Source organism: Corvus cornix, chromosome 10, assembly GCF_000738735.6.
Source record: "Corvus cornix cornix isolate S_Up_H32 chromosome 10, ASM73873v5, whole genome shotgun sequence".
NCBI classification, from domain to species: Eukaryota; Metazoa; Chordata; class Aves; order Passeriformes; family Corvidae; genus Corvus; species Corvus cornix.
In genome coordinates this window covers 16,876,668-16,893,074 of record NC_046340.1, presented here as the reverse complement: position 1 = coordinate 16,893,074, position 16,407 = coordinate 16,876,668, and the positions used below count along the sequence as shown (strand labels likewise).

At 42.4% G+C, this 16,407-nt stretch overlaps 1 protein-coding gene across 5 annotated transcripts in view; it reads right to left on the bottom strand.

The window, feature by feature from the left end:
• LACTB (lactamase beta) overlaps positions 1–16,407 on the bottom strand; it is a 24,722-nt gene extending 8,315 nt beyond the window's left edge. For 3 of the 5 annotated variants that reach the window (XR_005602800.1, XR_005602801.1, XM_010391206.4), the window contains exons 1-5: positions 5,633–5,878; positions 4,617–4,683; positions 2,164–2,354; positions 1,476–1,821; positions 7–172 (exon numbers count right to left, since the gene is read on the bottom strand). Coding sequence is in view for 1 of the 5 variants with exons in the window: in XM_010391206.4 (XP_010389508.2) it covers positions 7–172; positions 1,476–1,821; positions 2,164–2,354; positions 4,617–4,683; positions 5,633–5,878 (1,016 nt within the window). In the remaining 4 variants the exon portion in view is untranslated. The other 2 variants (XR_005602802.1, XR_005602803.1) reach the window with 2 other exon arrangements.

Here is a 16,407-nt window from a genome sequence, read left to right as displayed (position 1 = left end):
GTTTACCTTGCTCTGTTATATATCATTGCTTCATTGTCATCTAGGACAGTTGACAGCATATCCAAATCACGAAACATTTTCAGCATATAGTCTGTAAATTTTTGTCCTGAAGCTCTTTCCACAACAGCACTTAAGAGAGTAAAGCCATACGTTGAGTACAAGAACTGACTACCTTGAAGAAACACAATGAGAAAGGGAAAAAAACACACATTAGGTGCATGATGCTTAAATAGAATCATACTGCAAATAAAACTGCATATAGCAATGAATAATCAACCATTGTTCATCCTAGGCCTAGGAAATTCTGTACTGCAGCAGACACAGATCCTGCTATGAGAACAGCACTAAAACCTTCCAGGGATCTGTATGCACAGTCAGGTTTCATGCCAAGATATCAACGATGACATTTAACATACTTTCCACAAGATTTACCACACCAGGTCTCACAAGGATGTCTGGATTTGGAAAGCTGACATAAGCCATAAAAGACTTGTGTTTTAGTGCTTAAAAGACGCTCAGCTACTGTGACCTGTTTGTGTGTCTATACCCTGGAGAAGGGAAGACAACAGCAGTACTCACGTTTTTCAATGGTATTCATCACTTTTAGCACAGTGTTTCCAGTTCTAGAATATCCCAAAGATTATATGAACACAAACATGCATATAATTTAAGACAATAGAATTTATTTACAAAACAAAGTTTCATTTTTTAAAAATCTCATCCTTGTGCTAATGCCTTCTATGAAACATCTACATATTGAGCAGCTGCTGAAGTGCCTACAGTTGAGACAGATCTCTTACTTGAAGTGGTTCCTAGAGCTCTCCAAGACAGTGTTTAACTTCTCCCTCTTCCTATCCCTCTCCCCTTAAATGCACATTATTGTTTATCAGCAATGTATATAATTTACCTTAACCTAACTCATCTAAAACTTACACCTGAAGTTCCTCAAAGTCCTCTCTAAACTTAATTTAAATAATCCCAAAAATAAATTACTTCAGTAATTCTGTGATTGTATGTTTTTTCTGTAGACTTTTTTTTTTTAGGTCTGATTTAGTGCCTCAGTCAATTTTTTTATTTCTGGCTCTTATCTAGAAGGCCCAGAACATGACTACAGCAAGTTGGTATCTGCTTACAAAATACTTTGTAGATACAAATTTCTTACCAGAATTATATTCTGCTTTAGCATTTATAAATCCAGTAACTAGTATGTTTCAGAGCACTTACTGCTTCTGGGAGAAAAGTCTTATACATATATATTACATGACCAGATGGTTTGTGCAGAACAGACCAAGTGCTTCTCTGCTGAGCTTTTAATGGGGCACATGAAGAAAAAAAAAGGGAAGGGAAGCAGAACAAACCAAAACCTTCACACAAACACTCTTTACTGGACTCTACTATCCTCTTTATTGTCAAACTATTTGAAACAAAATTCTCACCAGAAGAACACATTTTGGTCTACATTAATAGAAACTCACCTGGTTTAAAGAACAAAGGATCATTTTTAAATATCTTCAGTGATTCAATCACACTTTCAAATTTTTCCTTCAAATAGTACTCTTCCTGTTCAAACTCCTTGTCTTTCCTGCCAGGCTTTGAATTTCGGCTTTTTGTCTCACCATCATGTTCTTTCTTCTGTTTGACACAATCAGTTTTTTCCATCCCTTTACCTTCTTTTTCTTTTTGTTCTTTATCCTGATGGGATTTTGTTAGCTTAAGTGCTCTGTTTGCCTTTTCCTTTTCTTCTTTTACTTTTGTAATATCTTTTTCATAGTGACGAATCCCACTCAAGTGTGAAACTAGCAGTCTTGTGGTAATAGTGACCTAGGTAGACAGAATAATGTGAGCTCTCTTCATTAAAAGACGAACATTAAATCACCAAAAAAGTAAAATTCACCATGACAAAGAAGAGACAAAGGTGTAAGATCTTTTAAATATCACATATTAAATGCAGTCAAAAAAAAGAGTATATATGCAGACACTACACACTCAACATAAAACTGAAGATCCAAATTTGCTTTTTTTGACCAGGAAACATCAGTACTTGTCTAAATTATTTTGAGTGTTTTATAGGAATAGGTCCAGATCAGGCACCTGTACACAAATAGCTACGTAGTGACAGGAACAAAAATTCAAAAAAACTCTTACCAATAAAAAACTACATACCTTTTCACCCTCGTAGACTTTTTCTGGAAATTCAGGGACATATTTCTGCACTGGAGCATCTAAATCCAGTTTCCCCTCTTCCCACAATTTAGCAACAGCCATCATTGTCAGACACTTGCTGATACTGGCGATGCGCATGATGGTCTCTGGCTTACACACCACGCGGTTCTCTACGTCAGCATAGCCCAAGCCTTCAAGGAAAATAAAAGCACTCTGGTAAGTACTTTGCACAGAGACATGCTGAATTAATTATTTGCAATAAATTAGATTTACTGGCCCTTTAAAATATTTTTCCTCCAGCTAAACTGGGATATGAAGTATTGGACTATCCCAGCCTCTGCTTCAATTCAGTTAATAACATACTACATACTGTAGTAGTAGCAGTTAATCAGAGCCCACTGGATTAGCCAATGGCATCCCAAGTTGCTGATTAAGACTACAACAAACATAATGATAAATGAGATTGAAGATTAAGCCAAAATTTATACTCCTGAGGTCAAATATTCAGTGTAGAAAACCCGAAGAGACCAAAATCTAGACTATAAAATAACTGACCAACAGTCATAAACACTCCTTTTATTGTTCTGAATTAATGGCTGAAGCAGTAAAGGCTCTTATTTTATCAATACAGAAATTGAGAGAGGAAATCACTCACAAATTCATAGCAATTACCTGATCTGTAAGGTTTCACAAAACAGAGGTGTTACACACAATGTTTCAACATCAATCAGCAAGACTTCAATTAAAATGCAGCTTTAACAGTCTCTGTAACAGTGTTTTCCTATGTAACCAACCCACAAGTCTGGTAGCAATAACTGGAATTAATAAGGCATTATCAAGCTGCCAAACTAGTCCCCAGTTTGAGCCAGGTTTGAAGAAAGTGCAGGTGATGTTGCAGCATAAAAGCAAGAAAATGCAGCAATGACATATTTGCAGTTTTCAGCATAAGAAAGGCCTGCAAGCAATGCACGCACCTCTGTATATATAAAACTGCATTCTAACAATGAACTGCTCAGGCAAAAAAAAACCCAAACCTTGACAAAATACAAGAAATAAAACAGATGACATGCCAGTTGCCCAAGACCCTTTCTCTTACTTAGATGCTACTCAAGTGCATGGTGCTTGTGAATGCAGATGCTGTTCCCCCAGTGAAAACCTTCCAAACCTCACACCTGCTCCCATCAGCAAGAAAGCAGCTTTAGTACTGTGGTCACTGAATACATGCAACTTACACCTGTTCCTATTTTGCCCCCCATGAAGAAGGGAAGATGAGACCCAAACAACCCAGAACTCTGCTAGAGCAATGTTACCACTCCCAGGTGCCTTATCAAGGCCCTGTTGTTCTCTATATCCATGTGCAGCAGGGAGCAGAAAGCTCTGCCATGGCTTATGCTCCCACATGTAGTGGATCTGGCAGTCCTGCTGATAAACCACTGGCACTTGATCCTTCAGGCACTCTCCTGCTTGTCAAGGAGGGGATTCTGCAGAAGTCCTATAAAAACTTCCTTTTTCATTGCTAGATAATTTGAGACCAGAAAAGCTATCTGATTTGAGAAAGTCTGTGATGAAGTTTTAGCACAATTTTCTTTTTAGGCCACATTATAAAAGGTATCAGAGTCTCTCCAGCTCACTTCTGTCATGGTGAAAGAGCAATTAAAACCCATAATCAGCTTTATACATATGTAAAAATTAATGCAACAGCAGACTATCGAAAGAAAATTACAATCTTACTTACTAAGATTTTTTTTCTTCAAATTCTATAAAACATAAATGAAAGATGTTGCCATTTACTACTACCATTTTCATTGTCCAAAAAACCCAAAACACACTGGATTTTTTGAAACTCATGAAAATATTTCTGAGAACAGATACAGATTTTGATGTTTTTTTAAACATCAAATGTCTACATGACAGGAGAAGTACTAACAGACTCTACTTAAAACTAAACTGTGTAACCAGAAAAATCCATTGCAATTTCTGAAAGGATAGCACCTATCAAATCCCAGTACCTTCCCAGTAAAACGACACCTCTGCCCACAAACAGGAGACAGGTCACCAAATGTGAGCCATTATTCCTTTGACTATTAAGGAAGTTCCTGTGGGGAGAACAGTTCTTTACCTGCTACATACAGTGCTACCAGACCACTGTACCGCTCTATGCCCAGAATACATTCAAAGGCTAATCTGAAAAATTAATGGAAGAAAGCTTCTCCAATCTAACTGTTGAGACATACTAGCATATTCTGGAACTTAACAAATTATTACTTCCGGGAAATGACTGAAGTTTACCAAGGAAGGTGTTATTTGATACTCCCCAGGCACCTGTTTCTGCCTACTGTCCGGAGATGGAACATAGATGAAATCCCAGCCTGATTAGCTTGTCTGAATTGTTCCTTTTTCAAATGTTGATCAGTGCTTGACAGCATGCACAACTACTACTCCTACATACTAACCTTCTGACCAGACTTCCTTTCCATCTACAGAAACTCCAACTAATATACCTGGGATTCCTGCTTCATCCTGCCAAAAAAACAGACAGAACACATTTAGAAGGATCTTTACAGTTAACAAACACCTCCTCCCAAACCCTTGAACTGCAAAAGCTACAAAAAAACTACAAATAAACCTGTGTATTGTTGTCTAATTATAGTTGAAATTTTGTTATGTACCCGTTTGGCTGAACTAGTACAAACTGCTTTTGCAAAGCTGACATTTTAACTCAGCCATTGGGAAAAACATACCTAACGAGAATAGCAATGTAATATTTTTGCTTTAATAATGCAACTAAATTAACAGGATTTAACTAAATTGAACAGGACATTCAAAAGAAACAAAACACGACCGAGTTAATATGCAACCGGCAAACTGCATCACCTAGTGACAGGCAAGATTTCATAGAAGCTTCAGCTGCATTTTCAAACTAACTACAACGTGTTTTTTAAACAGAATCACAGAATATCAATAGCCTGAGTCGGAAGAAACCCCAAGGATCATCGAGGCCAACTCCTGGCCCTGCACAGGAGAACTCCAAGAATCCCACCCTGTGCCTGAGAGCGTTGCCCAAACGCTCCTTGAGCTCTGCCAGGCTTGGAGCCGTGACCACTTCCCTGGGGAGCCTGTTCAGTGCCTGACCACCCTCTAAGTAAAAAACTTCTCCTAATATCCACCTAAACGTCTCCAGACATAATTTCCTGGCATTCGCTCGTCACAGAGAGCAGAGATCAGTCCCTGCCCCTGCGCTTCCCCTCATGAGAAAGCTGCAGCCCGCAGTGAGGTCTCCTCTCCTCCAGGCTGAAAAAAGTGCCCTCGGCTGCTCCTCGTATGTCTCTTACCTCTCCTTCCTACAGCCTTTAAGACCCACCTTGTTCTCAGATACCCCATACTGTGCCACACTTCCACAGACCCCTGTATCAAGCTGGCCTAAGCCGCGCCAGCACCGGGAGCCTCCAGCGGTCCCCCCGCTCAGCACCTTGATCCTCCGCACCAGGTCCCTGCTCCTCTCCACGGCCGCGCCGAAGCCCCGCGGCAGCGGCGGCTTCTCCTCCCGCCCGCTCTCAGACTCGCCTCCCGCCGGCGCCGCCCGGACCCCAAGCGCCAGCCCCAGCGCCAGCCCCCAGCCCCAGGGCCGCGCCCCGGCCCCGCCGCCCCCTCTGCGGGGCGCGGGGACCCGCCCGGGAGCCGCCGCCCGCCGCAGGGCCCGCGCCAGGCCCGACATGGCCGGGGCGGACATGGCACCGCCGGGCCACAGGCACCGCCTCGCCGGGCCGAGCCCCGAGCGCATCGAGCGCCGCCGCCTCACGGAGCAGCGCGGCCGCGGCGGCGGGATGGGCTTAGGCAGGGCTCGCAGCGGGCAGCGCAGGGCAGCACAGGGCAGGGCAGGGCAGCGCAGGGCAGGGCAGCGCAGGGCAGCGCAGCGCAGGGCAGGCGGCAGCGCAGGGCAGGGCAGGGCAGCGCAGCGCAGGGCAGCGCAGGCAGCGCAGCGCAGGCAGGGCAGCGCAGCGCAGGGCAGCGCAGCGCAGGGCAGCGCAGCGCAGGGCAGCGCAGCGCAGGGCAGCGCAGCGCAGCGCAGGGCAGGGCAGCGCAGCGCAGGGCAGCGCAGGGCAGCGCAGCGCAGCGCAGGGCAGGGCAGCGCAGCGCAGCGCAGGGCAGGGCAGCGCAGCGCAGGGCAGCGCAGCGCAGGGCAGCGCAGCGCAGGGCAGGGCAGCGCAGCGGGCAGGGCAGCGCAGCGCAGGGCAGGGCAGCGCAGGGCAGGGCAGCGCAGCGCAGGGCAGGGCAGCGCAGGGCAGGCAGCGCAGGGCAGCGCAGCGCAGCTCGGCCGCCTTCGTCGCGGGCTGCAAACGGGCTCGCTCCGTGAGCGGGACACCCGGCACTCGGGCCGCCTCCCCGGGACTCGGCACGACTGGCCGGCCAGGGCGATGAACAGAATCACAGGAACAATTAGGTTGGAAAAGACCTCTGAGATCAGTGAGTCCAGCCTGTGACCGAACACCACCTTATCAACCAAACCATGGCACCAAGTGCAACGTCCAGTCTTTCCCTGAACACCTCCAGGGTCGGTGACTCCAACACCTTCCTGGTCAGCCCACTCCTATGCCACCCTTTCAGTGAAGAAATTCCTCCTAGTGTCCATCCTAAACCTCCCCTGGCGTAGCTTAAGACTATGTCCTCTCATCCTGTAACTTGTTGCGTGGGAACAAATCCCGACCCCCATCTGACTACACCCTCTTGGTGTAGGGAGTTCTAGAAGGCAATAAGGTCTCCCTAGAAAGCTCCTTTTCTCCAGGCTAAACACCCCCAGCTCCCTCACCTGTTCCTCATCAGACTTGTGCTCCAGACCCTTCCCCATCTCCATTGTTCTTCTCTGGACCCACTGCAGCACCTCAGTGTCCTCGTCATGAAGGGTCACATGAACTGCACACAGCACTTGAGAGGTGACCTCACCAGTGTCAAGTACAGGGGACTTAGAGCTGGCTCCTTTAGTTAACCACTAAAAGCCACCAGCTGTGTCCATGTGCAGTTACAGGTGGTATTTGGCAAAATGAGCCAAATCCCTGTGAATTGTCCCCAAAGTCTTACTCTTTGAAAATAAAGGTTTTTGAAGCATAATGCCTCTCTGCTGGGTAACTGGAATGCCCAGAGCCCCCAGCAGGCTCAGCACCACTCACTCTTCTTCCTGCTGGAGTTTGTAACTCCTACCAGCACCAATGTGGCTCTGACAAAATAACCTGGTTTTAACCAACACTTTCATTGCACTGATGTATACGAAAAAGATAGAGAAGGTGAAGAATACTTCAAGCCACAAAATAATTTCTTAACTCTGCACTCCCCAGCAAATGTTTGCAGAATCAAATGAAAAACGCCTGCTGTTAAACATATGGCAGGGCAGAAGTACAGCAAGCTAGGGTAACACCCAGATAAAACCTTTTAACTGCAAGATGAGTACATTTGATCTAGGTTTGTCAGGAATTACTTACAAAAGCTGAATCTTCCAGCGCTGGCTATAGTGTCAGGTTTCAGCCTGGAGCAGTGTGGATGGCACAGCTGGCATATGCAGAGTTCTAAAAGGACAGACTCCCCACTTCTGCTTACAAGTATGGCTTACTGTTTTGAGATGCTAACCTAGGGATTTCAATCTTCTTCATGTCCGATGATCTCAAAAATTGCAGGATTTGACAGAAAGTCAGGCCAAATAGCTTTCATGTGTGAAATCAACTGCAGACCAGATGTTACCCTTTTCACTGCAGGCATTTATTGCTCATTAGTAGTTTCCCAATAAAACTCCATTGCTTATCACAGTACAACTTCATACCCAACTGGTACAAGATGATATATTTACTTTCTTGTAACTCATTTTCACTGTGTTAGACTGTCTCTGGAAGCTTTTTGCAGCAGGATTCTCTGCATTCTTACATTAACCTGCTCACAAAAACACTCTTTGACATCACACTTTTGAATGGGCCAGAAACAGAGCTTGCCATTTTAATCTGGTTGCCTTAATGGAGAGCTTTGTGCTAAGTCCAGTAGCACAACTTGGCCTGCTGTCATCTGTTTTATCTTCCTTTAAACTGCTGGGTTTGCTAACTTTGAGTTGAGGTATCAGGCTTACAGTGTTTTGAGGATTTTCTACTCTTTTTCTACTGATAGCAATAGAAAATGAGGCTGATCCAATTCTAATTTAACAAAAAAGACAATGTTTTTCTTCTATTCTTGTCCATCAGTGACTCAGAAGTATAGGCACAGAGTCTCACCTGTAATCCATCTTCTTTATGTAATACAGCCAGAAAAGTCAATCTGGAGATCCCCTTGGCATGGTCGTAAAAACTCCACGTGGTTGGTTTAACACTAAACCAGCTGACTTTTCCCCTGCTCTGCGTCCTTGCCAGGCTATACTTGCTGGATTTGTGCTGAGATATGCCTTATTCAGACGCTAAAGAATGGTGTGACACAATGGGTCAGGGCTGTGCTCACTCACCTCCACTTGGGCCCAGCTTTGGAGTTTCACCATCAAGAATCCCTTAAGGTTTTAGAGCCTTTAAGGCAAACACCAAGTGCTCAATAATACAAGATCTTCAAACAAAGTGCTGATGTATCCTCCCAGTTACCTTGCTCTTCAGTTGTATGCTACAGCATTCACTGGCTTTTTCATAACACTGTGATGATGTGAGCCGGGGAACCACAGGAAGGTGGGCAGCAGCTTTTGTGCTGTTCTGCCATGGTGTAGCCCACCAGCAAAAGGTGCAATATGCTCACTCTGCTGCTGATGGTCACCAGTTTGTGGAAACATCAGGCATTTGCAAATTGTGAGGCTTCATCAACATTTCCTAAAACATAACTCTTGGGGTAAAAAAAAAAAATCAGGAATTTTGAAAACAACTTCATCACTTCCATCAGTCCTCCTCCATTTCTGCAAATGCTTTTGTGGATTCTGATGTCTCAGCAATGTTTAACAGATGTTATTATGACTGTTCCTGCTTGTAGGGTCTGGACTTTGATCACGTTATTTTTTGCTATGATGATCTCCTTTGCTTTTTGAGTTCACTGACAAACTCTCCAGTGATGTGCCCCTAAATGTAACCCTTCCATTGAAAAAAATGGGTAATGTTTTTAACAAAAAACATGTAAGGTTTGAAAGATAGAAAGCAAGTGATTAGTATCAGTATTCCCCTGATAAAGGGCTGGTCAGACCTGAAATCATGAGCCCATCTCTGCTCTTTCATATTATTAAATACCCAGACTGAAGCTTGTAGGTTGAATGTGTAGGAAAGGGCTTTTAAAAATGAAGAAAGTAGTAGTATAAGGAAGCTCCTTTGTCTTCTTTTTTGGATTTATTGTGGAACAATGAAATGGTCCATTAATCCAATGGATTCCCATTATTCCAACTGGATTTCAATAATTAAAGACTAACTTTTGTAAAGATTTCTGGATCTAAAATGTTGAATCTAATGGAATATAATTAACAGACAAGAGCTAAAGTTGTCAAAAAGGACTGTAATTTATATTTGTACTAGATAAAATGAAGAAAAATAGGAAAACAGCAATAAAAATATTATCTATATATACATAGATATGTGGAAAATTTATGTTGATGGAAAATGCAAAGATTGAAGGGATAATGATTCCCTTGATCAAACCTGATGATTCTACTCTCAGCACAGGAAGGATATAAAAGACCCAAATTCTTTCTGAATTTGAAAAGAAGGTAAATAAAGGGAATATTAGATGTAGAGAGAAATCAAGCTCTGCTTTCTCTCGCTTTTCAGAAGCAATTTCATCTGAGAGCCAAGAGACAGAATTTTTATTTCCCTCTGGCTTGAAGCATTTGTACAGTAGATGGCAGTAAAAACCCTCACCCATTCAACCAGTTGCTAGCAAAAGGAGCGGTTCCACTGCTGTGGAAGCTTTCTTGGTTGTCACAGAATTAACTCAGTTATTACGTTCTCCTCACCCACATACATTTTTTTGCTTGGTCTTGGTCAGTATAGCAGTTCTCAGAGTATTATTATTTATCAAGTAAGGTAAGAGCTGCATGATCTCAATGTATGTACCATTGCAGTAACAGTGCTGCTCTACCAAAGTGCACCAGTAACATTCTATGCTAGGACAGTCAGACCCAGCCATAAAACCAGGCACGTTCCCCCTAGAGGTACAGAAATAAGGACATACTCACAGCTTGAGTTTAAGATTAAAATCTTCCCTGAGTTGTTTGGGCTGGTTTGGGTTTTTTTCCAAACTAAGGTCATAGGTAGGTGAATTTCCCAACAGCTCAGCTGAGAAACATTAGTCAGGAACAAATCTTTAAGCGTGTAAGATGTCTGGACCAAGAGAAAGAGTAGGATTAAAAGCAGTGGGTCTTCAGACAGTGAGATCATCAGCTCTGCTTAATCTACTCCATTTTCCTGTGTACTCAGGATGTGTCACCTGGACATTATATACTTTCAATAAAATAGAGTATGAAAGTTTTATAGTGCCATACCGTTACTGCCTTAGTTTCAGAAGTTGCATGCGGTCTGACACAGTTCCTAAAAAAACAGGATGGGAGTTTGGAAAATATTTTGCATGTTAAGAAAAGGAATGCTGAAAAGACCATGCTGTGGTTACAGATCAGCCAAAGGGCACACACATTTATTTTTCTTCTTTGCAAAAACATTAGTTTTAAAATTCCAGTTTTGCAGTGGTGATTTCCTCATAGTTTCAATTCAGGGTCTACTTGAAACTTTTTGGGACTCAGAAGAAAAATAATTTTCACCAGCTGAAAGTATGTGGTGAAGGAACATTTGTGAAATACATCAGTGTAAAAAAGAGAAAACCACCACACACACACTCTCCCTCCAAAGAAAAGAAAACATGCAGAATTTTTTTCTGTTTTTCCTGAAGTTTTTCTCCAGGTAACAATCTCTTCTGGAAAACAACACAGAGAGGACTGAACAATTTCATGCCTGAGAATGTCTTCACATTTATCATTAGAATTCAGTTGCTGTGTGTAACCTTTTTACCCTCTCCAGCTTTTCTCTCACTTACTGGGCAGAGGTACAAGACACCATGGAAAACGATGGTGTGCATCACCACTGCTCACAGTGCCAGAGGGACCACACAGCATCAGTGAGTTTTAATCTTCTATGTGTATCTTTTGAGACTGAACTATGTTGTTCAAAACAAAGTAACAAACCATGGAAGGTGTAAAACACCAGAAAGATGAAACATATTAACCACAAGGTATTGTGAGGCTCATATGCCCAAAGATAGAATTACGTGCGCAGGCACTTGGGAAAAGCTTTCTGGCTTGCTCTAGGGAGAGCTCCTCACAACTGGGTGGTAACTACCTCTCTTTCTACCCTTTCTCCTCAAAATACAAAGCTTAATGAAATGAACATGTCCCAGAGTCTGTGAGTCAAAGATGTGGCTGTGAGAACTCTGACAGCCTGACACTGACTTACTGGTGAGAGAAGTGGGCCAGGCGACTGCATTCAGCCATCCTCAGGTGCCAGCACCAAGTGCCACCTCCACAGCAGGTGTCTACCAGTCAGGAAGAAAGACAACAGGCACATTTGCTTGGACAGATACAGCAGTGGGAGGGAAAACGTGGTTCCGAATTTTCTGTGTGAATCTTCAGGCGTACCCTGTGTGAAGAATACAGTCCTGATTTGCATTTACTGTACTTGCATGTTCTTCCAGAGAAAAGACTCTAGATCCTGCTCAGTACCTAGTCTAGCAATTTTTCCAAGCCATTCAACATTATTTGAAGCCCCAGCATATATTTTTACTAATACCTACTGCCATAAGCAAAAGGCTTCTCTGCAGTTTATGCCAAATACTCACCCAGCTATACGTGCAGGCTGGTTGCCAGCCCACTTTCCACACATTTACTGCTCTGACCATCCATTCCCGTGTGCTTTCACCTACCTGTGCTGCAACTACACCTTCATTTCGCTTTGCAGAGATGTTCCATGCCACTAAAATTGCTCTTCGTGGGAACACAGTACAGATAGCTTGAGAAACTGCACAGGCTAGTAAAAAACAGGAAAAGGACTCTTATCAAATTAGTAACGTCTCGGGTATTTGGGTGGAGGCATTTGGCACTGGGCTTGCATATTCTTTTTGAAGTGAGTCCATGCATACTACAAAGTCCATTCCTTTTCTTCATATTTTTCTTCCTAAACTCAGACATATTTCAAAAGAGCCTCTCTAAAGATGTCTAAGTATACAATTGCTATATGCTACAGAAATCAGTAAGCAGGGATTTTACTTTATTCCCTTTCCATACAGGATAAATCAAGTTAATGATATTTGCACAGATTTATACTGCAATAGGATATTTGCAAAAACTAAAGTAGGTATTTGTTTTGTATCTTTGCAAGCAGGGCTATGGGAAACAACTAAGAAAATTTTTAAAACTGCTGCTGAGGGAAGACAACTGCCTGGGATGAGTGACTTCTCCAGTAAGCACTAAGTGTGACACAGTTCATCTCTTTTGTGACTTGGAATAACTCAACAGCTGCTTGAATTGGAAATACTATCATTTATTTCTTTTACCTTGAATGAAACCAGGACCGTTTCCTTGTTTCAGAGGCTTGTACTTTCTGGTGTGTAGCAATGTACATCACACTTACCTTACAGTTACGCCTCAGTGTGATTAACATTACTCAGTAGAGAACAGTTTTACTACCTGCACACTCATCTCAATGTCTGCCACTCAGCTTAGGTTCTTTCCATCCTTTCATCACCAATAAAAGCAATCTGCAGTGTGAAGCTAAGCAAGATAAGGACACATCCATCATAGGAGAATCAAGCTCAAGGTGTGCTGGTGCTGGAGGGTAGGCTGTGCTCTACTTAGAGAATGACGACATTTTTTCCAGGTGCTGTAATGAAAGCTAACAAGTTCCTGCACAACTTAGTGCCTGGCAAATTTAAACAACAGGTGTGAGTAAAAAGCATTTTTTATGTGGACTGTTGTGTTCTTGTAAATTCTCAACCAGGAAAATAAAATAGAAGCAAAGCTAAATCCCCATGTTGTCTGAGAAATGTATCTATAACTGACAGTGACACATATGTTAAAGAGAAATGTTGTCGTTATTGATTCACAGGCAAAACAGACATGGGCAAAAGAGAAACTGGGAAAACAGATTTCAGGGCTTTCTGGGTTTAAAGTAGTTTAAAAAGGAATTTCTGCCATCTCACACCTTTAATACAGTATGCAGGTGTCCTACTCAGATCAAAAAGAACTGCTCAGCACCTCTGAACATCAGCCTTTTCTTTAGAAATTGAAAAATAACATTGCCATGCTCATTGTGGGCAGCTGTTTGGTTTTTAAACCTTCATACCAAATGTCACAGCAGCTAAAGACCCAGCAGCTTTGACACAAGAGAGAACTTTTCATTGTGCAATGGCTATTAAAGCTCAATTCTGCAACACTGAGACTTTGCTCTAATGGAACTGTTTGTTTGACTAAGGCTTAGTCAAACAGGCAGGCCTTAGCTGTATGTACTCCATATGTGTCTATGGCCAAAGCTGTGTATGCACCTGGGTGGGTTGGTAAAATGATCTTTAAAACAACTTAGCTGAAATGGCACAAATCCCTACACAATCTGCACTCAATTTAAACTTGGATTTTAGAATTTTTCTTTAATTAAATCCAAACTGTTAATAGGTTGTGACTCACAAATATAATGGAACCAGAGTAAACCCTTCCTAACAGTCCTTTTGCCAGCTGTAGTGTTCCTAATGCTGGCAGCTCATACACTGATGGAGAAGCAGAGGGAGGAGTCAACACCTTAATTGCACAAAACGGCAATAATGTCTGTACCTCCTGCACGCAGACACGTAAGCCTGTGTGCTTTTCATTCCAATTTATGACACTAAGTCTCAGCACTGAGCACCTCCCATGGACTAACAACCAGTTTGGGTTGTAAGTTGGGCTGTCTCTTGTATCCACAGTCCTTCCCAGCAGTTGTTAATTTCCTGGAAATGCCTTGCACTCAAACATGGCAGCATGTGAATGTAATAAAAGCACACACATGTGTGCTACATGTTTGCTATCTGCTGAAAAGCAGCAAAAAATGGTGGGTTTGCATTTTTATTTTTATTTTTATTTTCTGAAGTGTCGTAATTTCCTGGTTAAGATAATTGATAATGAAGTCCTAGCATGGAGAAATTTAACCCAGATTCTGCCAGTGTGGCAGGAACCACCGAAAGGATTTTTACAGAAAAAGTTCCTGCATACTTTAAACGCAGACAAGGGTGACAAAGAATTTCCTGTTACCTAGACCTTGCCAAACATCTTCCCCTGTGGCAAAGGAATGTGGTGGCTGCACAGACAAATGGAGGCTGTAGGAGCAGGATAAGGCATAAAAACACAGCAGCATTTAGAGGGGAGGATTCATCCCTCTGTAGATCACCTTCATGTTCTCTATACCCTCCTGACTGGCCTTTAGCCCCCATATGCAATTCTATCTTCTTGTTTCCCTTCTTACTTTCTCACCTAACTAATCTTCCAGGTTTTTTTTTTTCTGGACAGCCTGCACAGATTACATCACCCTTTTATTCTATTTCATAGTCTACATGTGTACAATAAAAAATAGGGAAGTAGCACAGCAATCCAGATTAAGTAGAAAGAAGTCTGGCAGGCTCATCCTTGCTGGCTGCAAAAAATCATAATCCAGGAAAGATTTTGAGGCATTTTCCCAGGCTATTTCTCCAGCTAATATTGTTGTCAAGAAAAACATAACAAACTATCAGTTGGGCCTGCAAAGAAATGCTCTATTTTTAAACTGGAAACTCACACAGATCTCCATGTTAATACCAATACCAATGTGTCCCAAGTTAAAACAACTTATCAGAGCTTTGCAAGTTGCACCAGCCTGATTACTCTTTCACAAATTGTACTGTAGAAACACCAGACCTGCATAATTTTCCTCAGTGGCACAGCCAGCTATCACTGGCTGTAGCACTTTGCAGGTTTAAGCCAAGGAAAAACACTGTTTGCCACAGCTGCTGTCTCAGCTTTGCCTGAGACAGACCACATGGATTCTTCCTTGACATTTCTCTTTGTGTCTCAGGGCAGAGAATGAAAACTACATCAAAGAAAGGAACAACCCCAAGAAGGAGATGCAGGTGAGGCCCTGGAGTAGAAGGCATTCAAAATACTTTGCTGGATTATGGCCTCAGACATTCATAACCCTTTATATCCATGATCCATATATTCTTGCTGTGAAGAATAGATGAATGTTCTCACAACCCTGCATGTCAGTGTGTTATGATGTGCAGTACTGGCAGTTGCAGCTGGGTCTGCAGACTTGGGGTTTTTTTTCTGTGTGTTTGCTGTTTTTTTAATGAAAAAAAATGCTGTTTAATCTTTATCCACCTATTCCTCAAACTAGCAGAGACAGGAAGAAGCCAGTGCTGTGGTGTCCTTAAGGTCCACAATACTCAAATCCAAAATACTACATAATGTCCTTTTATTTTGGTGCATTATGAGTCAGGAAATAACAAATGGAAAGGAGTGAGGGGTTTTATGTGTCTGTAAGACTTCTATCTGCTTCTGTTTCCCATTGTTTCCACCTGAATTATCTAGATGGCATTGAGAGGTATCCTGCATTTATGCAATTCTCAGCAGCAGCTGAATTGGCAAGGCTCTGATTTACAGAAAACTAGATGGGTTTGCAAATGAAGCCAAGAAGATTATGCAAACTTGTACAGATTCCCTGTACCTTGGAAAGAACACAACACACACTGAAGACAGTAAGTTACACAGCTTCCCTCTATTAAAACAGCTATTCCTGTGCACGCTTTCAAAAAACCCTCTGTAAAGATAAAAAGCATTATCCTTGTTTCCTCTGCTTTGACCTTTTTTCAGCAATTCCCACTTAATCTTTCACTGATGTTCCTGTTTTATTATTAAAAGAAGCCCACCTGAGGAAAAAAGTACTATATTTTTCTATGTGCTGAGACATGTAAAAAGTATTTCCTCCCCCAAATTTAAAATTTAGTTGGCTAATCACTTTCTTCTTTGCTGCCACTAACGAACATTACGGCAGTCGCAGACAGCCCAGTGTAACAGATATTCCTATGATATTAACAGTATAGTTAAGTCTGACAACACAGATTTTGAGTAGCATTTAATACACATAACACCTTACAGATCCACATTTCTCACTCGGGTGCTAGAGCTAAGAGGCAGTGCTCTATAGGTGCAGCCCACTCCTTTAGCCTTATTTCTTAAACTAAGTTTCTTTTCTTTCTTATCTCTCA